Source organism: Erpetoichthys calabaricus, chromosome 11 (assembly GCF_900747795.2).
Source record: "Erpetoichthys calabaricus chromosome 11, fErpCal1.3, whole genome shotgun sequence".
NCBI classification, from domain to species: domain Eukaryota; kingdom Metazoa; phylum Chordata; class Cladistia; order Polypteriformes; family Polypteridae; genus Erpetoichthys; species Erpetoichthys calabaricus.
In genome coordinates this window covers 60,824,241-60,847,033 of record NC_041404.2, presented here as the reverse complement: position 1 = coordinate 60,847,033, position 22,793 = coordinate 60,824,241, and the positions used below count along the sequence as shown (strand labels likewise).

Below are 22,793 nucleotides of genomic sequence, written 5' to 3'. Positions count from 1 at the left end.
GGGCCCTTCGAAGTTAGCAGCCTCTTTAGGCTTTAGGCCCAAGTAGACCTCCAGAAGTTTGTATCCCACTACTGCCACCTACAGGAGTACAGCAGCTGCGAGTGGAGCCCTGGCCTGAGCAGAGACAACATTTCAGTATGTGAACCTCCAAGTTCAGTCCCGCTGGTTGCAGGTTTGTTTTGTTCCAACCAATTCCACAATCAGTAATTCATTTTCCCTCACATCGATCTCTTTATTACGTGTTTTTTTTCATACTAGCTGAAATACCCAGCGTTGCCCGGGAGGAAAATAAAGTGTTTTTTTTTTTTAATTGTTTGAGAAAATTTTAATTAAAAAAACAAACAAACAAACAATGAAGACTCACTAATGTGCTTGTCTTGTGGTCTTGTATGTATGTTATCATCCAGTTGACGCTCTGAACCGGCCAGAAACAAAGAATGGTGGTAGTCACCTCCAGTTCGCCCTCTGGTGGTCATTCTGAGTGTCAACTGGATGATAAAATGCATACAAGACAACAAGATCACCACCCCCCCACCCTACCCAGAAGGGGGTGGGTTTGGGTTGATTTCACCCTACAGAATTTTTAGTCGACCAATGGGAAACATGCGTACTAAGTTTCATGAAAATCACTCCAGCTGTTTGGAAGTAAAGTTGGAATAAACATACATACACACATACATTGACTTTTATATATAGAGATTATGCATTTAGAAAGAGCAGTAGTGTGAAATTTAAATTTATTAATTTACAAATATTCCAGTTTTATCATAATTTTAAATACTTAACTCTGTCATTTTGTTTAGTTAATTGTCTTATTCTAAGCAGATTATATAGATGAGTGACATCACCAAATACTGAAAAATATTGTTCACTAGCAAATAACGGCTAAATAAGCAGAACACCTAGAAACACGGATGACAAAAATCTGAAAAACCAAGATATAACACTAAATTATTTCCATGTGACACAAATAAATGCTCGCTACATTCCAATCAAAATTAGTGTAAGAGCCAGTCTTAGAAAGTTAATATTAACATTAAATTCACATTGAATTTCAGTAGAATATCAATTTCTCTTAGTTACTTAGATTAGAAACTACAGCAGATGTAGTAAGGGTGACAGCAAGAAGGGTGCTTGGCGAGACATCTGGAAAGAAAAAGGAGGAAAAGGAAACCTGGTGGTGGAATGAGGAAATACAGGAGAGTATACAGAGGAAGAGGATGGCAAAGCAGAAGTGGGACAGTCAGACAGATGCAGAAAGCAGACAAGAGTACAAAGAGATAAGGCGCAAGGCTAAAGAAAAGGCGTAAGATGAGAGGTTGGACACTAAGGAGGGAGAAAAGGACCAGTGGACTACAGAGGGGCCGACCTGGCAAAGATGAGCAGCAGGTTAGGGTGATAAAGGATAAACATAGAAACGTACTCACAAGTGAGGAGAGTGTGCTGAGCAGATGGAAAGAGGACTTTGAGATGCTGATGAATGAAGAGAATGGGAGAGAGAAGAAGTTAGATGATGAGGAGATAGTGAATCAGGAAGTGTAACGGATTAGCAAGGAGGAAGTAAGGAGAGCGATGAAGAGGATGAAAAATGAAAAGGTCATTGGTCCAGATGACATACCTGTGGAAGCATGGAGGTGTTTAGGAGAGATGGCAGTGGAGTTTTTAACCAGATTGTTAAATTGAATCTTGGAAAGTGAGAGGATGCCTGAGGAGTGGAGAAGAAGTGTACTGGTGCCAATATTTAAGAATAAGGGGGATGTGCAGGTCTGCAGTAACTAAAGGGGGATAAAATTGATGAACCACAGCATGAAGTTATGGGAAAGAGTAGTGGAAGATCGGTTAAGAAGTGAGGTGATGATTAGTGAGCAGTAGGATGGTTTCATGCCAAGAAAGAGCACCACAGATGCAATGTTTGCTCTGAGGATGTTGATGGAGAAGTTTAGAGAAGGCCAGAAGGAATTGCATTGCGTCTTTGTGGACCTGGAGAAAGCATAGGACAGGGTGACAAGAAAGGAGCTGTGATATTGTATGAGGAAGTGGCAGAGAAGTACATAAGAATTGTACAGGATATGTATGAGGGAAGTGTGACCGTGGTGAGGTCTGCGGTAGGAGAGACGAAGGTGGGATTACATCAGGGATCAGCTCTGAGCCTTTTCTTATTGGCAATGGTGATGGACAGACGAGATTAGACAGGAGTCCCCGTGAACTATGATGTTTGCTGATGACATTGTGATCTGAAGCGATAGTAGAGAGCAGGTGGAGGAGACCCTGGAGAGGTGGAGATCTGCTCTAGAGAAGAGAGGATTGAAGGTCAGTAGGATCACCAAGACAGAATACATGTGTGTGAATGAGAGGGAGGTCAGTGGAATGGTGAGGATGAGGGGAGTAGAGTTGGCGAAGGTGGATGAGTTTAAATACTTGGGATAAACAGTACAGAGCAATGGGGAGTGTTGAAGAGAAGTGAAGAAGAGAGTGCAGGCAGGGTGGAATGGGTGGAGAAGAGTGTCAGGAGTGATTTGTGACAGACGGGTATCAGAAAGAGTGAAAGGGAAGGTCTACAGGACGGTAGTGAGACCAGCTGTGTTATATGGGCTGGAGACGGTGGCACTGACCAGAGAGCAGGAGACAGAGCTGGAGGTGGTGATGCTAAGATTTGCATTGGGTGTGACGAGGATGGACAGGATTAGAAATGAGGACATTAGAGGGTGAAAAGAAGTTGGACGGTTGGGAGACAAAGTCAGAGAGGTGAGATTGCATTGGTTTGGACATGTTCAGAGAAGAGATGCTGGGTATATTGGGAGAAGGATGCTAAGGATAGAGCTGCCACACAAGAGGAGAAAAGGAAGGCCTAAGAGAAGGCTTATGGATGTGGTGAGAGAGGACATGCAGGTGATGGGTGTAACAGAACAAGATGCAGAGGACAGAAAGATATGGAAGAAGATGATCCACTGTGGCAACCCCTAACGGAAGCAGCCGAAAGAAGAAGGCGGCTTAGATTATGGTATCGTCTTTAACTTAACACAAAACAGAACTTTCTTAGCGATACCTGTAAAACGGAGTTTTAATTAAGCCAGTTAGGTAATTGCCTCACTGCTGGCATGGACTGTTAGATCCATTTGCAAACAGGAGACTGGCATATCGTTTTCTCGCCCTATTGCACGTTTTGACAGTATGACTGTATGACCAAACTTAGAGAGAAACAAAACAAAGAGAAATAAGCCTTAAACAGAGCCTTCTTTAAACAAGAACTTTTCTTTTCCTTGTAATATCGATATTTTCTCTGAACAGTTTCGCTTTGAATTTTACTAAAATTTTAAAAAACTACGATATTTAGATGGTGGGATTATTTATTATTATTCTTGTGGAGACGGCTTTTGTTCTCTATCTCCAAAGTAGATGCCTCATCCGAGTTCACCTCTGTTATAGCTCGTCTTTATTTGAAAGCTAACAGTGTCAGATCAGGGTGAGCGTGAATGTGACTGAGAAAATAAAACTGAATAATAAAAAAAAAATTTAAAAAAAGCACTAACCTTTACAAGTACCATAAATTTACACTGGCTGTTACAGACTCAAATCAAATGTATGTTTTCATTATTTATAGATAGCTAGATAGCTAGATAGATAGATAGATAGATAGATAGATAGATAGATAGATAGATAGATACTTTATTAATCCCAATGGGAAATTCACATTCTTCAGCATCAGCTAATCAAAACGGTAATTCTAGGAAGCGTCCAGAATCGAACCCGCAACCTCTTCATTATGAGTCAGCAGTTCTTACTACTGCACCACCCAAGCGGTTGTGTCCGCGTCATACCCTAACCCGATTCCTTTTTCTTCGGTTCTATTCTTGAATAAAAGAGCACTTGTTTTGTTATACAGTGGTGTGAAAAACTATTTGCCCCCTTCCTGATTTCTTATTCTTTTGCATGTTTGTCACACAAAATGTTTCTGATCATCAAACACATTTAACCATTAGTCAAATATAACACAAGTAAACACAAAATGCAGTTTGTAAATGGTGGTTTTTATTATTTAGGGAGAAAAAAAAATCCAAACCTACATGGCCCTGTGTGAAAAAGTAATTGCCCCCTGAACCTAATAACTGGTTGGGCCACCCTTAGCAGCAATAACTGCAATCAAGGGTTTGCGATAACTTGCAATGAGTCTTTTACAGCGCTCTGGAGGAATTTTGGCCCACTCATCTTTGCAAAATTGTTGTAATTCAGCTTTATTTGAGGGTTTTCTAGCATGAACCGCCTTTTTAAGGTCATGCCATAGCATCTCAATTGGATTCAGGTCAGGACTTTGACTAGGCCACTCCAAAGTCTTCATTTTGTTTTTCTTCAGCCATTCAGAGGTGGATTTGCTGGTGTGTTTTGGGTCATTGTCCTGTTGCAGCACCCAAGATCGCTTCAGCTTGAGTTGACGAACAGATGGCCGGACATTCTCCTTCAGGATTTTTTGGTAGACAGTAGAATTCATGGTTCCATCTATCACAGCAAGCCTTCCAGGTCCTGAAGCAGCAAAACAACCCCAGACCATCACACTACCACCACCATATTTTACTGTTGGTATGATGTTCTTTTTCTGAAATGCTGTGTTCCTTTTACGCCAGATGTAACGGGACATTTGCCTTCCAAAAAGTTCAACTTTTGTCTCATCAGTCCACAAGGTATTTTCCCAAAAGTCTTGGCAATCATTGAGATGTTTCTTAGCAAAATTGAGATGAGCCCTAATGTTCTTTTTGCTTAACAGTGGTTTGCGTCTTGGACATCTGCCATGCAGGCCGTTTTTGCCCAGTCTCTTTCTTATGGTGGAGTCGTGAACACTGACCTTAATTGAGGCAAGTGAGGCCTGCAGTTCTTTAGACGTTGTCCTGGGGTCTTTTGTGACCTCTCAGATGAGTCGTCTCTGCGCTCTTGGGGTAATTTTGGTCGGCCGGCCACTCCTGGGAAGGTTCACCACTGTTCCATGTTTTTGCCATTTGTGGATAATGGCTCTCACTGTGGTTCGCTGGAGTCCCAAAGCTTTAGAAATGGCTTTATAACCTTTACCAGACTGATAGATCTCAATTACTTCTGTTCTCATTTGTTCCTGAATTTCTTTGGATCTTGGCATGATGTCTAGCTTTTGAGGTGCTTTTGGTCTACTTCTCTGTGTCAGGCAGCTCCTATTTAAGTGATTTCTTGATTGAAACAGGTGTGGCAGTAATCAGGCCTGGGGGTGGCTACGGAAATTGAACTCAGGTGTGATACACCACAGTTAGGTTATTTTTTAACAAGGGGGCAATTACTTTTTCACACAGGGCCATGTAGGTTTGGATTTATTTTCTCCCTAAATAATAAAAACCATCATTTAAAAACTGCATTTTGTGTTTACTTGTGTTATATTTGACTAATGGTTAAATGTGTTTGATGATCAGAAACATTGTGTGTGACAAACATGCAAAAGAATAAGAAATCAGGAAGGGGGCAAATAGTTTTTCACACCACTGTATGTGTACCTTTTGTGAAAGTGTTTATTTGATATTTGGACTTTCAGTCCTCACACATTATACACTTCATGTCAAAATTTTGTCATTAGTACTATAACATGAAAAAAATGTTGGTTTTAGTTATGTGTTCAACATTTCTTGCCTTGCATTTCCTTCCATCCTACATTTACATTGTAGACACGGAACACACATGAAATACATGTGTTCCAAATAACGATATATTTTTTACCCTATGCAACTCCAGGTACAAATAAAGAGTCTTGAGCTGGGGGAACTTTTTGCCCAAAGTGGAGCTGTGGCGGTGGGAGGAGATGGGATAGCAAGCTGCAAGCTGCTTGTGCTGATCGACACATTTACAAAACAAAAGATGCTGATGGAGAGGTGCGAAGGGATTTTAGGTGGCCTGGGATTACGAGTTTTCCGTAGACTTCAGGGATTCTAGCGTTAACAAGAGTGTAAAGCATACGTCTCCCAAGTGGCAATGTGCTGAGCTGATTGAGATGCAAAGTTCTGACATTTACTCCACAGTCATGCACATGACTTTGGCTACGTATTTCTTTCTGCAAGCCCAAAAAAAGCACCTCAGGTCATATTGAACATGAAGACAACAAAGATCTTGACAACTGCCTTGTCTTGAAAAATGGATGCATTCAGTAAAGTTTTTATGCTCTTCATCCGGGCACCATACCCTCCAATGTAAAGCGCCAGTGCGAGCAAAAAAATCGATCATAAAAGTCAATCCCCGACTTATACGCCTGTTGAAAAATGTGACACTTAACTTTTTTTTTGTACTTTTTTTTACATCTTCTTGCCTCCTCCAATCTCGTATCAGTTTCTCAGACACAATGAATTTTGTAGCGGCAGCCAAAATGCAGTTACCAATTTCTTTTGCTACTTCAACGACTTTTAATTTAAAACCAGCTTTATATTTTCTTTTGATCGAACGCTCCATCGTAGATAAGGGATGCTCTTACGATTAAGGCGTGTGAGGGTGTGAGATACAAAAAACACAAATTAGTGCAAACGTTGCTTTGGAATAGTTCGGGTATTACCATGTGGGCACATAGGCACAATAGAGAGAGAGACAGAAAAAAAAAAGGCCGTGTGCTCCGACGTTACTCTCTCAGGTGGGCGTTAGCATGTCATATTCTCTTGGACCAATAGCGTGAGTTTTCTGCATTCGCCTTATACAAGCGGCATTATAAAATACCAGAAATTATATGATAAAATCATGTCTCGACTTATCCGCGAGTATATATGGTAACTTTAGAACACATTTTCACATGGCAAATGTCTACGTACCATATATGTGAAGAAATAACTTCAACTTGAAAAATACCAAACTTAATTCTTTAAATCAATGCAGGGTTACACGTAATGCAAAAATGAACTATTGGGTTAGGTAAATAGAATTCCAACTGAGCCAACTCTGAATTACAAATGTGACTAAACATTGTGCATTTCCTAGAGACGTAAAAAATGACTTACTCTGATCATCAATGCCGTCACGAAGGGGCACATTTAGGCAGTAATAGCGGCCACTCTCAGCTCCCACCTCATACATGTCACCTGAGAAAAACAGCAGTATGAAATTAGTGCAAAAAGAGCAGGACACCTTGACTTCATGTTTACGTGGGCACATTAGGCAAATAAAAAATGACAAGAGATGAAAGACTAGATGTCTTCAAAAACATTCTTATATTCTTATTAAAGTATTATGACCATTAGATTATAAAAAATTTAATTACAAATGTCAATTTCTCACAATGTAAAACAAACCTGTCCCAGGAAAAAAGTAGTTTCCATACTTGTGGAATGATACAGTCATAACTCTGTCAGTGAGGTAAAAGGCCTCCTGCACACCATCACCGTGGTGGATATCAATATCGATGTACAGAACCCGAGGATGATACCTGCCACAAACAAATAATAATTATTACCGTATATACTCACATATAAGTCGGGTCTTGAAACCCAAAAAATCAATCATAAAAACAGACCCCGACTTATACGCCCATTCAAAAATACGACACTTACTTTTTTTTATTCCACATCTTCTTGCTTCCTCAAATCTCACACCAGTTTCTCAGACACATCGAATTTTGTTGCAACAGTGTAATTACCAATTTCTTTCGCTATTTCAACGATGTTTAATACCAGCTTCATATTTTCTTCTGATCGGACGCTCCATCGCAGATAAGGGATGCTCTTACGATAAAGGTGTATGAGGGGGTGAGATACAAAAAAACAACACAAAACAGTGCAAACGTCGCTTCAGAATCGTTTGGGTATTACCATGTGGTCACGTAGGCACAATATATAGAAACAAAAGGACATGTGCTCCATGGCTACTCTCTCAGGTGGGCGTTAACATATCGTAATCTCTCGGACCAATAGCGCGAGTTTTCCACATTCGACTTACAACTGACATTATATAATACCGGAAATTATACGGTAAAATCAAGCTATGACTTATATGCGGGAGAACTTCTCCGCGAGTATATACGGTAAATAAGCAAATAAAATTGCCTACAGAATTATCTACAGCTCAGTTTTCGTGTAAAATTCTTGGCTTACCGGATCTTCATATATATTCCTGTCCTCACCTATGCGTTGTGGGTAATGACTGAAAGAATGGGCTCGCAAGTACATGCGGCAGGAAGGACGTTTCTTCACAGAGTCACTGAGCAAACACTCTGTGACAGGGAGAGCATCAGAGTCCTGTAGAGCTGATCGATAGGAGCCACCAGAGATGATCTGGGCACGCCGTAAGGACGCCTTCCAGGTGGCTATCCTGGGCACTTCCCACTGGGAGGAAACACAGGATATGATGGATGGATAATATCTTTCGACTGGCTTAGGAAATTCCCCAGGAGGTGTTAGAATTTGTAGCTGGGCACAGGGACGTCTGAGCTGACCTGCTGCAACCACAACCCTTACCAGGAAAATCAGTTTCAGATGATGAGATGAGAATTAACTATTTGAGAAGGCTGTTGTCCTGAGGCTGTTGGAACTTGGATTTAAAACTACCCTTGAAAGAAGCAACTAGAACTTGTCTCCTAATCCGACACACTCAAGAGAATTAAACCTGTTCAGTCTAGAACAGAGGAGACTTCGTTGGGACCCAATCCAAGTCTTCAAAAATGTTCTCAAAGGAATTGATAAAGCTGACAAAATGGGGAACCAAATCCGCCACCGGAAATTAAGGGGAAGTGCATTTAGGACTGAAGCCAGCAATCACTTCTTTACTCAAAGAGTTGTGGGAATCTTGAACAAAGTACCGCGACATGGAGTTGAGCACAAACTGAGACCACCTTTAAAAAGGATATGGATGAGATATCAGGACTGCGTAGCTATCAGTTAATCAAACAGGCTTGACAGATTGGACGGTCTCCTCTTCTTACTCAAATTTCTCATGTTATATACATATATATGTTTGCATAGGCTTCATGGTATTTCTTAATTTCTTTTTCAATTTTCTGGTTTGTACTTACATCACACTTGTTTTTTTTCTATATTATTACACAAACCTGTATATAATATACAGTATCTTTAATATATTAGCTATTATATACCACACTGGACTTGTACACGTGACATCCTATTACTAGTACATACATAGGCTGCCATTTTTGTAAAGCACAGGTACGTTTGCAGCCGCTGAAAGCGGGCGTGTTACTATTGGCACAGACCGGAGATACTGGCACACAGTCTGCGAAACACGGAAGTGAAAATAGACACTTCCGGACTGTGCGCACTACTTTCAATTTTATTTCCTTAAGAAGATTGAGATTGTGCAGCCAGGGTGTTGAGGGGGTCCGGCTTGGTGGACTCAGTATTGGGTCACTGCTTTTTGCAGATGATGTTGTCCTGTTTGCTTCATCAAGCCGTGATCTTCAGCTCTCTCTGGATCGGTTCGCAGCTGAGTGTGAAGCGGCTGGTATGGGAATCAGCACCTCCAAATCCGAGACCATGGTCCTCAGCCAGAAAAGGGTGGAGTGCCCTCTCAGGGTTGGGAGCGAGATCCTGCCTCAAGTGGAGGAGTTCAAGTATCTCGGGGTCTTGTTCACGAGTGAGGGAAGAATGGAGCGTGAGATCAACAGGCGGATCAGTGCGGCGTCCGTAGTGATGCGGGCTCTGCATCGGTCTGTTGTGGTGAAAAAGGAGCTGAGCCGCAAGGCAAAGCTCTCAATTTACCAGTCGATCTATGTTCCTACCCTCACCTATGGTCATGAGCTATGGGTAGTGACTGAAAGAACGAGATCGCAAATACAAGCGGCTGAAATGAGTTTCCTTCGCAGGGTGTCTGGGCTTTCCCTTAAAGATAGGGTGAGAAGCTCAGTCATCCGGGAGGAGCTCAGAGTAGAGCCGCTGCTCCTCCGCATCAAGAGGAGTCAGATGAGGTGGCTTGGGCATCTGATTAGGATGCCTCCTGGACGCCTCCCTGGTGAGGTGTTCCGGGCACGTCCAACCGGAAGGAGGCCCCGGGGAAGACCCAGGACACGCTGGAGGGACTATGTCTCTCGTCTGGCCTGGGAACACCTTGGGATTCTCCCGGAAGAGCTAGAAGTGGCTGGAGAGAGGGAAGTCTGGGCATCTCTGCTCAAGCTGCTGCCCCCGCGACCCGACCTCGGATAAGCGGAAGAAAATGGATGGATGGATGGATAAGAAGATTGAAGAATTTGGCACCTATTGTATAACAAGAGTAATCATTTTTTTGTTTTTTCATTTTTGAGCTTCCTAGACACCCCAAAGGTAGAATATCTCTCAAAATAATTTTCCCCATACAAACAGAAAATCCAGGGCCAGTATATACTCATGGATAAGTTCTCTCGCGGATAAGTTGGGACTCGCTTTTAGTATAATTTCTGGTATTTTACAGCCATCAACAGTGTCTCTGTCTGCGGAGAGAGTGTCGACCTTGTTGAGAGGTTTATTTACCTCAGCAGTGACATTCATGACTTTGGTGACTCTTCCTTTGAAGTCAGTAGAGGGATTGGGAGAGTATGGGGGGTCATGAGGTCGCTGGAAAGGAGTGTATGGCGCTTCCGATATCTATGCCAAAGGACAAAGGTCCAAGTCTTTCGAGTCCTGGTGCTTCCTGTCTTGCTATATGGTTTTGAGACATGGACGCTATCCAGTGACCTGAGACGAAGACTGGACTCCTTTGGTATTGTGTGTCTCTCCAGAAAATCCTTGGGTACCGTTGGTTTGACTTTGTGTTGTTCATGGAGTCCCGAATGAGGCACATGACCTGCATTGTGAGGGAGCGTCAGTTATGGCACTATGGCCATGTGGCGCATTTCCCCAAGGGTGATCCAGCTTGTAGGATCCTCATTGTTGGGGACCCGAGTGTCTGGACCAGGCCAAGGAGTCGCCCACGTAACACCTTGCTGCAGCAGATAGGCGGTCATTTCCGGAGGGTGGGACTGGACCGCGTGTCTGCCTGGAGGTTGCCAACTGGGATCCCGAGTTGTTTCGTCGTGTGGTGGGTGCAGCAACACAGTGTACCAGTGCATGCTCCCCAACTTGACTTGACTCATATGTGATGTCCCTACATTGATGCATTAAAGACCAGAAGTCCACATGACCGTCATCATCAAGTTCTTCCATGAGAACCTTGAATACAATGAGGACTGATTGAGGTCATTTATGTTAGGTAGAATGACTAGAGGGGGCTGGGAGGTCTCGTGGCCTGGAACCCCTGCAGATTTTATTTTTTTTCTCCGGCCGTCTGGAGGTTTTTTTGTTTTTTCTGTCCTCCCTGGCCATCGGACACCTTACTTTTATTCTATGTTAATTAGTGTTCTCTTATTTTAATTCTTATTTTGTCTTTTTTCTCTTTCTTCATCATGTAAAGCACTTTGAGCTACATTATTTGTGTGAAAATGTGCTATAGAAATACTTGTTGTTGTTGTTGAAGTTGAATGCGGAAAACTCCTGCTATTGGTCCAAGGGATTCGGATATGTTGACGCCCACCTGAGACAGTAACCACGGAGCACACGGCCTTTCTTTTCTATGTGGGTGTGGCAATGCGCCGTATCAGCATGTGCTCCTAAACCGCCTCTATTGTGCCTACGTGACCACACGGTGATACCCGAACGATTCTGAAGCGACGTTTGCACCGATTTGTGTTTTTTAGTACCTCACACCATCGTATGCCTTTATCGGAAGAGCATCCCTTATCTACGATGGAGTGTTCGATCAGAAGAAAATATGTAGCTAGTTTTAAATTAAAAGTTGTTGAAATGGTGAAAGAAATTGGTAACTGTGCCACTGCAGCAAAATTTGATGTGTCTGAGAAACTGGTGCGGGATTGAAGAAAGCAAGAAGATGTAAAAAAAATAAATAAATAAATAAAAAAAATAAAAAAAATTAAGTATTGTAGTTTTGAATGGGCGTATAAGTCAGGGTCTGATTTTATGATCGATTTTTCGAGTTTCAAGACGTGAGCATATACGGTAATTAATTTGTTACATTGGAGGTTGTTGCTGTGCATTCAAAGTGAAAAAGGATTTCATTATTACACTTTTTTGATTGCATTACGTAATTAGTTCAAAAATAAAAAATACTCCACTCTTACATGCATTGACAACACAATGATGACTTTCTGGTGAAATTGTGCTAACTTGTCGTGTTAATATTTCAATAAAGATGTTAGAAATGCTGGCGAGATTGATCATTTTTTTCAATACAGCATTCATCCACCAATCACAGTCTTCTGTCAAACCACCCATTCAGTTTATGAGCAGCATATTTAAAGACATGCAGGTTTGGTGAATTGGTGACACTAAACTGGCCCAAGTGTGTGTTGAGTGTGTTTGCGTGTGTGTTTGTCCGGAGATGGACTGGCGTCCTCTCTGGGGTTCGTTCCTACATTGCGCCCTGTGCTAGCTGTATATAATAAGGTATTTACAGAAGATAAAATATCAAAAAGGCTAAACGTCATCCTTTAATTTTGAAATGCAGACATATGAAAATAATGTTCTTAACAAGTAATCTTGTTATCTATACTTTATATCAAAGTGTTTTACTTTCCTACTGAATCTCAAGAAAACAATGGCAATATTTATGGCGCGCCAATATAGCCTAGAAAAGAAAAGAACTAATTTCCGCATCTGCTATAAATTTTATATTTCCTTGGTGCCTGGTTTAAAAACTTTTGCATTACCATTAGAGATTTATTATACTCAGCTTAATATCCAAAGGTCTTGTGTAAACAGAAAAGGAGGCTGAAGTGCTGACATTTAAAACAAGGCAGTTTGTCAGAGCTAATGAAATCTGAAATGCATACGCTCTTTATTTTAACAAGTCTGCCACCGTATGAGAGAAAAATGTGCCCACCTTGATAAGGAAACCAATATGCAAGGAGGAAACAGGTGAGCCGGCAATACACATCAGCTACATTCAGCGTCACCTGATCAATTTCTTCTTCAGATGTCCCTAAGTGTTTGTGCTGCTTCACCAACTCTACTGTCTGGTCTTGTAGTTTTGTTAACAGAAGGGCAGGAGGGAAACGTCTAAAATTTACACAGCCATATCCTCATATTCCTGTAACCAATAATCACTGACCATTTATGGCTGTTAGAATGTCCAGTGGGGACTATGGTGGTCTTTTGACCTTAAAACTCCCCACAGGTGTATCTTCTCCAGTGTCCTTTACTGCTGGAGTTTTTGTTCTCCTCTCTGCTGTGGCCTTCTAACCACAGCCAAGGGTTTTTTAAACTGGATGCTCAAAGGCTCAACCTCAGAGTCACTTTTAATTAACCTCTTATAAATATTGACTTTGTACTTTTTAATAACCCGGTCTAATGTATAAATTAATATTTAAAGCAGTTTGAGCTACTTTTGCGTATGAATAAGGTGTTATAATGAATTATGTTATGATGTCCTTCATTCACACCATTGATTGTCACATTTAAAAAAAAAAAATATATATATATATATATATATATATACATGCATACATGCATACATACAGTGGCTATAGAAAAGAATCCCCCCCTTCGAAATATTCCCATTTTTTTTTGCTTTACAGCCTTAAATGAAAACACACACAAAAAACATTTTTTCCAGCTTTACTAACATTCAAGTGAAAGATATCACAACTACAGTTCAGAAAAATTATAAAAAAATCAAAAACAAGACCTACTGAGATTAATAAAGGACCCCCCCCCCCCAAATCAATCAGGTGTAAGTGCCCACCATGTCAATGTCATTTTGTTGACCCCCCCATTGCTTTAATGACAGCCTTGAGTCTGTTGATTCTTCTCTATCAGCTTTGCACATCTAGATTGAGCCCACTCAATCTTTGCCCCCCACTCTTCTTTACAGTTTAACTGTTCAAGTTTGGTCACATTGGATGGTGAGTGTTGGTGGTCTGCTATCTTCAGATCTTTCCACAGATTTTCACTGTGATTTAGATCTGGGCTCTGACTGGCCACACCAGGACATTCACTTTTTTCTCCTTCAGCCACTGTGTGCTCAATTTTGCTGTGTGCTTCGGGTCGTTGTCGTGTTGAAAGGTGAACATGCTGCCCATCTTCAACTTTCTGGCAAAGGGTAGCAGGTTTTCCTTAAGAATTTGATGGTATTTTGCCCCATCCATTTTTCCTTCTACCTTAACAAGAGCCCCAGGCACCCCATAACAGGATGCTGCCACCTCCATGCTTTACTGTAGGTATGGTGTGTTGTGGATGGTGAGCTGCATTGGATTTCCGCCAGGTGTACTGTTTGATTTTGGTCTCATCTGACCAGAAGACCTTTTTCCACTTGGCATCCGAATCTTCAAACTCAAATGAGCCTTAATGTGGCATTTCTTGAGAAGTGGCTTTTTCCTTGCGACTCTCCCAAACAAGCCACAATTGTGGAGCGCTTGTGAAATTGTTGTCACATGCACACTATTAATGACCACTCTTTGCCATCAGATCCTGGAACTCCTTCAAAGTGCCCATTGGCCCCTTGGTAGCCTCTCTTGCCAGTTATCCTCCTTGCTCTTCCATCCAGTTTGGAGGATCCAGGGAGGGTCCTATTAGTACCAAACACTTCTTTATGATGGACTTTACTGAGCTCCTTGGGATTGCCTTTGAGATTTGTTTGTCTCCATCTCCTGCCTTATGTCCGTCCACAACTCTATGCCCGAGATCTTTTGAAAGTGTCTTGCCACCCATAGTCAGTTGTGTGCAGTCAGTGGCACTACCAAGGAAGGGAATGAATGGACCAGGAACAGCTTCACTAATCACACTCATTACAATTGATCACCGGTGGAAGGAAGCCAGTAACCGCAATGGAAATGGTGGGCACTGACACCTGAGTGAGTTTTGTGGGGGGGTCCTTTATTAATCTCAGTATTTCTTGTTTTTAATTCTTCTGAACTGTAGCTGTGATGTCTTTCACTTGGATGTCAGAGGTTGCATTGAGTAAGTAAAGCTGGAAAAAATATTAGTTTGTGTGTTTTCATTTAAGGCTTTCAAGCAAAAAAAAAAAAAAAAAAAAAAGGGAATATTTCAAAGGGGGGGATTCTTTTCTATACGTACGATAGATAGATAGATAGATAGATAGATAGATAGATAGATAGATAGATAGGATAGAGATTCATTCAGTGGAGTATTCCTTTAATGTCAAAAGAAATAAAAATCCAAAGATACCAAGTGATGCTTCTATAGAGTAGAGGAGACCAAACAAACAATACATTGACAGATGAGCAGACATCACAGATTACAATGAACCTCAAACTACCAAGAATCACACATGACTAAAGAGCAAACAAAGATATTCTTACTTTAGAAGTTCAAGTATACTGATGACAATATCATTGACGTAGCAAAATCCAGAAGCCTAAATAAAATGGAAGAAAAGATTTATGAAGCAGTGTAGGCCGCAGTGCTAAAAATGCAAGGTACAACAAGATATGGACTTCAATGTGATATACAGCGGAATCCTGTTTACAAGAGCAAGAGATAGGAAACATTATAAAAAATATAATTAAAACAATATGTGAACAATTTATTTCATGTTTTACTGCACATCAAACATTCCCCAGAATTACAGATTTCTAGATATGGAAAAACAAAAAGTAAACGCTGCATCATTCTGTCCTTACACCCCACTAGCGCTTCATCTTAACAATAAATCATTGACTTCTACTATAAAGTTGTTTCACTGCTAGGTTGGAACGCTGCAACATAAAAATGTTTAACTGTGCGTGTTTTGCCGTTTGTCTTTCTGGTGAGCTTTTGTGGGTGAAGGGGGGGGGGGAGATCAAACCTGTACACTTCGTTATTCCTTTGAAATGACAACAGCGCCCTTGAAGATGGGACTTCTGGTTTATTACATCTCGTTTCCTGGGACTGACAGAAATTGGTGTTTTCAAAATGCTAAGAGGAACACCACTGAGAGACCACAGACTGTAACTGGAACGACTAACCAACCATCCAGCGAGGTAAAAGACAGCAATCAGGGGGCGATACTCTCATAACCTCGATTCTGTACCATGCAGGAGATCTAGTGGAGCTCCTCAAAGTTTTACTTTTCTGATGCAGCAGTGACTGGTAGGTGAAAGCTTTGCACCTAAACTCCATTGTACTCATGTGACGTTTCAGCAACAAAGTGTTCTGTTTATTTCCTTTTCTGTGTCTTCTTTGTCTACTGTAATGTATTATTTTTCTGGTGTTTACAGAATTTGTATATTTTATTTCTATTATTCTGTTACTTTTATTTACTACTTCTTCTTTCAGCTGCTCCTGTTAGGAGTCACCACAGCGGATCATCTTCTTCCATATCTTTCTGTCCTCGTCATCTTGCTCTGTCACCCCCATCACCTTCATGTCCTCTCTCACCACATCCATAAACCGTCTCTTAGGCCTCCTCTTTTCCTCTTCCCTGGCAGCTCTATCCTTAGCACCCTTCTCCAAATATACCAAGCATCTCTCCTCTGCACATGGCCAAACCAACACAATCTCGCCTCTCTGACTTTGTCTCTCAACCATCTAACTTGAGCTGACCCTCTAATGTCCTCATTTCTAATCCTGTCCATCCTCGTCACACCCAATGCAAATCTTAGCATCTTTAACTCTGTCACCTCCAGCTCTGTTTCCTGTGTCACCGTCTCCAGCCCATATAACACAGCTGATCTCACTACCATCCTGTAGACCGTCCCTTTCACTCTTGCTGATACCCGTCTGTCACAAATTACTCCTGACACTCTTCTCCACCCATTCCACCCTGCCTGCACGCTCTTTTTTCGCTTCTCTTCAACACTCCCCATTACTTTGTACTGTTGATCCCAAGTATTTAAACTCATCCACCTCCCCTCATCCTCACCATTCCACTGACATTCCTCTCAGTCACACACATGTATTCCGTCTTGGTGGTCCTACTGACCTTCATTGCTCTCCTCTCATATCTCCACCTCTCCAGGGTCTCCTCAACCTGCTCCCTACTATCACTACAGATCACAAGGTCGTCAGCAAACATCACAGTCCACGGGGACTTCCTGTCTAATCTCATCTGTCAACCTGTCCATCACCATTGCAAACAAGAAAGGACTCAGAGCCGATCCTTGATGTAATCCCACCTCCATCACTCCAACCACAGATCTCACCACTGTCACACTGCCCTCGTACATATCCTGTACAACTCTTATGTACTTCCTCATACAATACAATACCACAGCTCCTCTCGAGGCCCCCTGTCATATGCTTTCTCCAGGACCACAAAGACGAAATGCAACTCCTTCCGGGCTTCTCTAAACTTCTCCATCATCATCCTCACAGCAAACATTGCATCTCTGGTGCTCTTTCTTGGCATGACACCATCCTGCTGCTCACTAATCATCACCTCACTTCTTAACTGAGCTTCCACTACTCCTTCCCATAACTTCATGCTGTGGCTCATCAATTTTATCCCCCTGTAGTTACTGCAGTCCTGCACATCCCCCTTATTCTTAAATATCGGCCCACCAGTACACTTCTTCTCCACTCCTCAGGCATCCTCTCACTTTCCAAGATTCCATTAAACAATCTGGCTAAAAACTCCACTGCCATCTCTCCTAAACACCTCCATGCTTCCACAGGTATGTCATCTGGACCATCGGCCTTTCTATTCTTCATCCTCTTCATAGCATCCTCTTCATTTACTATCTACACATTATCTGTTCCAGTCTGTTTATTGTTTTTTTTGCAGGTTGAACTCCCTACAAGACCCTGTTCAACTACCATCAATGTGCAGCCATCTACCTGGATGATGACACGGCGGGCATTTTTACGCCAGTACATGCACCACACGTTAGTCATTAGGTGGTGAAAGGGTGAGAGAGACAGTTGGCCAATTGGAGACAGGGGATGATGATTGCACTAGACTGTGATGGGCAAACAGCCTGCACTTTATGACAGATGCTCTGGGGTCTTTTATGACCACGGGGCCTCAGTTTTCTCATCTGAAGGACAGCACCATTTTATTCAGCAGTGGGATGCCATTGGATCCACACATGGGCCACAGATTAAGGCCTCTCCCTGCTGGCCTCACCAACACCTCTTCTAACAGCAACCCAAGCTATTCCAGGTTGGTCTCCTATCCAAGTACTGGCTGGGCTCAAACACGCACAGCTTAAGGTGGATCACCTGTTCTGAAGTGCATGGCCCGTTTTTTTTTTTTGTTATCATGTTGCTAAGTGACTGTTCACCAACTAGTAATTCTAACAATACTTGGTTTGATTTTGGGTGCAACCTTAATATTTTTTGCTTTTACAGCCAGCCATTTGTGATGTGTATCAATGTTCATCACTGGTATGCTCAGTTAAGTTAACCCTCGTAACATCTTCACATGCAGCTTCAGGGTCTTTCTAGATCTGAATCCAGCCTCAACTTTTAAGCTGCCCTGCATGTACAATTTTTCACCCCAAACGTATTTAATACTGACTGGCCATCTTAACCTGTAGTACTGTAAAGTTTGATAGATGATATCAAATATGCTATGATATGATTTGGTGACATTTAAATTTTTATGGTTTGCAAACAAACTACCCTAAATGAACAGTAAAATTCACTAAAGTGTAGAGGGGGTCAAAAATGACCCTGTTACATGACAGTGTTCAAAATGTGTAGAATTTTTATTTATTTATTTATTTTTTTTAAATTAGGGCACTTTATTAAACCTTAAACCACCAGAACCGGCTATAGTCGATTCCCAATGCAATTTGCCAGCATGCCGGAGCCGAGTATATTTCAGCAAAGTACATTTGTTGAACGCTGCAACCGGCTAAAGTTGGTTTCCAGTGCAATCTGGAAGCACGCCGGAGCGGAGTATATTTGGTGACATACATTCAGCGACATACATTTGTTGGACTGCGCAACCGGCTAAAGTTGTTTCCTTGTTCAATTTGCCAGCACACAGCGGCCGAGTATATTTGGCAACGTGCATTCATTGAACGCCGCAACTGGCTATAGTCGCTTCCCAGAGCAATTTGCCAGCACGCCGGAGCTGATCGGTCAGTGCTGTACATTCATTGTGCAGCCAGCTCATGACCACCGGCACCCCTGGCAGCACTGCAGCCTCACTGTCCTTGGGACGAGCCTGCAGGCATCAGCGCTTACCTCTGTGTGCAGCCAGTTCAAGTGCAGTTGGCTCGGTGATTTACTGAATTTCATCAATGGCGTCAGTTGCACCTTGTACATATCATAATAGATTGTTGCAGCAGTTTCTACAGTTCATTAGCAGTGTGCAAAATGATCAGTGCTCTTTGCATGAAAAAATTTCACATTTTCTTTGTGAATTGTGACATTTACTTAAAAAGTGTAGCAAAAAGTATTTGGCGTCCAGGGTGTGCATTAACCCTCCCCAAGTATGTGGCAGTTTAAGGGTTAAAAGCCTTCACATTTCTGATTTGAAAAGATGACACCGAGGAAGGCTTTATGGGTTGTGAGCAAACAAACTGCCCCACATGCAGTGGAAAATCCATTTAAGCCAATGGTGGGTCAAAGCAGACCCGAAAGACAAGGCAAGATGAACATTTTTACAAGGTGTACAAATTATGGGATGTTTCATTTTTTTTATTTAATTGATTACAGTTTGTTGATTTGGGGAAAATGTAGGAAACACCACAGAGTTTCATCTTGAACCGACACGATCTAGGGTGTCTTTATTGAATAAAAACACAAAACCAGGTAAAATTTGACCTGAATATGCTGTAAGGGGCTAAGAAGGACAAAGACAAACAGGCTTACACTTTATAACAATTGCTGCTTATACAGGTGCTTCTCAATAAATTAGAATATCATCGAAAAGTTCATTTATGGGCGGCATGGTGGCGCAGTGGTAGCGCTGCTGCCTCGCAGTTAGGAGACCCGGGTTCGTTTCCCGGGTCCTCCCTGCGTGGAGTTTGCATGTTATCCCCGTGTCTGCGTGGGTTTCCTCCCACAGTCCAAACACATGCCGGTTAGGTGGATTGGTGATTCTATATTGGCCCTGGTGTGTGCTTGGTGTGTGGGTGTGTTTGTGTGTGTTCTGCGGTGGGCTGGCACCCTGCCCAGGGTTTGTTTCCTGCCTTGTGCCCTGTGTTGGCTGGGATTGGCTCCAGCAGACCCCCGTGACCCTGTGTTCGGATTCAGCAGGTTGGAAAATGGATGGAAGTTCATTTATTTCAGTAATTCAATTCAAAAAGTGAAACTCATTCCACACAGAGTGATATATTTCAAGCATTTATTTCTTTTCATTTTACTGATTATGGATTACAGTTAATGAAAACTCAAAATTCAGGATCTCAGAAAATTTGAATATTACATAAGACCAAAAAAATGTATATATATTTTAATACAGAAATGTTGGCCCACTGAAAAGTCTGTCCACATACGCACTCAATACTTGGTTGGGGCTCCTTTTGCATGAGTTACTGCATCCATGTGGCGTGGCCTGGAGGTGATCAGCCCAGGATATGGAAGCCCAGGATGCTTTGATCGCGGTCGTCAGCTCATCTGCATTGTTGGGTCTGCTGTCTCTCATTTTCCACTTGATAAAATTCTCTATGGGGTATAGGTCAGGTGAGTTTGCTGGCCAATCAAGCACAGTGACACCACGGTCATTAAACCAGGTACTGGTACTTTTGGTAGTGTGAGCAGGTGCCAAGTCCTGCTGGAAAATGAAATCGGCATCTCCATAAAGCAGAGGGAAGCATGAAGTGCTCTAACATTTCCTGGTAGACAGCTGCGCTCACAAAGTGGACCAACACCAGCAGATGACATGGCTCCCCAAATCATCACTGACTGTGGAAACGTCACACTGGACCTCAAGCAACTTGAATTCTGTGCCTCTCCACTCTTCCTCCAGACTCTGGGACCTTGAATACCAAATGAAATGCAAAACTGACTTTCATCTGAAAAGAGGACTTTGGACCACTGAGCAACACTCCAGTCCGTTTTCTCCTTAGCCCAAGTAAGACACTTCTGACATTGTTTCTGGTTCAGGAGTGCCTTGACATAAGGAATGCTGTGACAGTTGTAGCCCATGTCCCTGAGACACACGTCTGTGTCTGGTGGCTCTTGAAGCGCTGACTCCAGCCGCAGTCCACTCCTTGGGAATCTCCCCCAAATTGTTCACAATCCTCTCAAGGCTACGCTTATCCCTGTTGCTTGTGCACCATTTTCTGCTGTCACGTTTTTTCCTTCCACTCCACTTTCCATTAATCTGCTTGGATTCAGCACTCTGTGAACAGCCAGCTTCTTTAGCAGTGACCTTTTGTGGCTTCCTCTCCTTGTGGAGTGAAGGTCTCAATGACTGTCTTCTGGACAACAGGCAATGATTGTGTGGTCTACTGAACCCGAGTGAGAGACCATTTCAAGACTCGGGACCCCTTTGCAGGTGTTTTGGGTTAATTAGCCGAGGAGTCTACAATATTGAACTTTTTCACAATATTCTAATTTTCCGAGATACTGAATTTTGGGTTTTCATTTGTTATAAGCCATAGTCAGCAAAATGAAAAGAAATAAACGCTTGAAATGTATCACTCTGTGAGTAATAAATCTATATGATATAGGAGTTTCACTTTTTGAATTAATAAATAAACATTTCGATGATATTCTAATTAATTGAGATGCACCTGTAGACATCACGTAGAACAATGTAAGCTCCGCTCTCAAACTCCAATTTTTGAAAATGTATGAAATAAACCCAAATACTTCATAACACAGCCAGGCATCAGTCACGCTGGACTGTTTCTAGTTTAGATGGAAAAAAAATCGGCTTTGGGGATTGTGTGGACAGTAAACACGAGCACAGGAGTAGGAATCCTGACCCCTCGCTTGACTCTGCCACATGCAGGAGGCCAACGCTGAACTCGTAAGACATAACTTTAAGGTTAATGATACTCGATTTACCTCAAACTTCTTTGCATGGTGCAGACCTCCAGCCCAGTTAATAGCAATATCACAGATCTGTTATAAGATTAAAAAAAAAAAAAGGGATAGTTATATTTCTTGCTTGAAGGACATGTGAACGTAAAACATAAAGACATTTAAAAGATGGAGACAGAATCACTCATAGAGAAGCAAGTGGGTCTCATGTTACAGCGGTCTCAACTAATGGCAATTCCGCTGATACAAACAAGTACGTAAACGCCCCCCATATTTTTCTTTTTCTTTTAACTTTATTGATTTTATTAAAATAAAATAACATTCCATACACAACTCCAGTTTCACAAAAAAAAAAAAAAAAAAAAAGTTAGAAACAAATCAATCCTCACCCCTGAGGAAGAGAGCTGGGCCAACAGTGTAAAACTTAAAGCTGGTAAAGATAAGTGAATAGAATAATATTAATCTATTATTATCTATTATATATACACATTAATAGATGAATATAATAAATGAGCGGCATGGTGCTACAGTGGGTAGCGCTGCTGCCTCGCAGTAAGGAGACTCGGGTTCGCTTCCCAGGTCCTCCCTGTGTGGGTTTCCTCCGGGTGCTCCGGTTTCCTCCCAAAGTCCAAGGTGGGAGGTTAAGGTGTATTGGCGATCCTAAATTTTCCCCGGTGTGTGTGTGTGTGCCCTGCCTGGGGTTTGTTTCCTGCCTTGGAGATTGGCTCCAGCAGACCCCCCCGTGACCCTGCATTTAGAATATAGCAGGTGAGGTGCACTGGCGATTCTAAATTGTCCGTAGTGTGTGTGCCCTGTGGTGGGCTGGCACCCTGCCCAGGGTTTGTTCCTACCTTCCGCCCTGTGTTCGCTGGGATTGGCTCCAGCGGACCCCCGTGGCCCTGTAGTTAGGATATAGCGGGCTGGATAATGGATGGATGGATGGATATAATG

General features: G+C 42.2%; 1 protein-coding gene across 2 annotated transcripts in view; it reads right to left on the bottom strand.

Moving 5' to 3' along the window:
* hdac3 (histone deacetylase 3) overlaps positions 1-22,793 on the bottom strand; it is a 477,712-nt gene that overhangs the window by 39,755 nt on the left and 415,164 nt on the right. Inside the window, exons 2-5 of one of the 2 annotated variants that reach the window (XM_051934220.1) lie at positions 21,867-21,925; positions 15,281-15,336; positions 7,278-7,411; positions 6,987-7,067 (exon numbers count right to left, since the gene is read on the bottom strand). In XM_051934220.1, the coding sequence (XP_051790180.1) occupies positions 6,987-7,067; positions 7,278-7,326 (130 nt within the window). In that variant the 5' untranslated portion in view covers positions 7,327-7,411; positions 15,281-15,336; positions 21,867-21,925. The remainder of the gene's footprint in view (positions 1-6,986; positions 7,068-7,277; positions 7,412-15,280; positions 15,337-21,866; positions 21,926-22,793) is intronic. The other variant, XM_028813153.2, reaches the window with a different exon arrangement.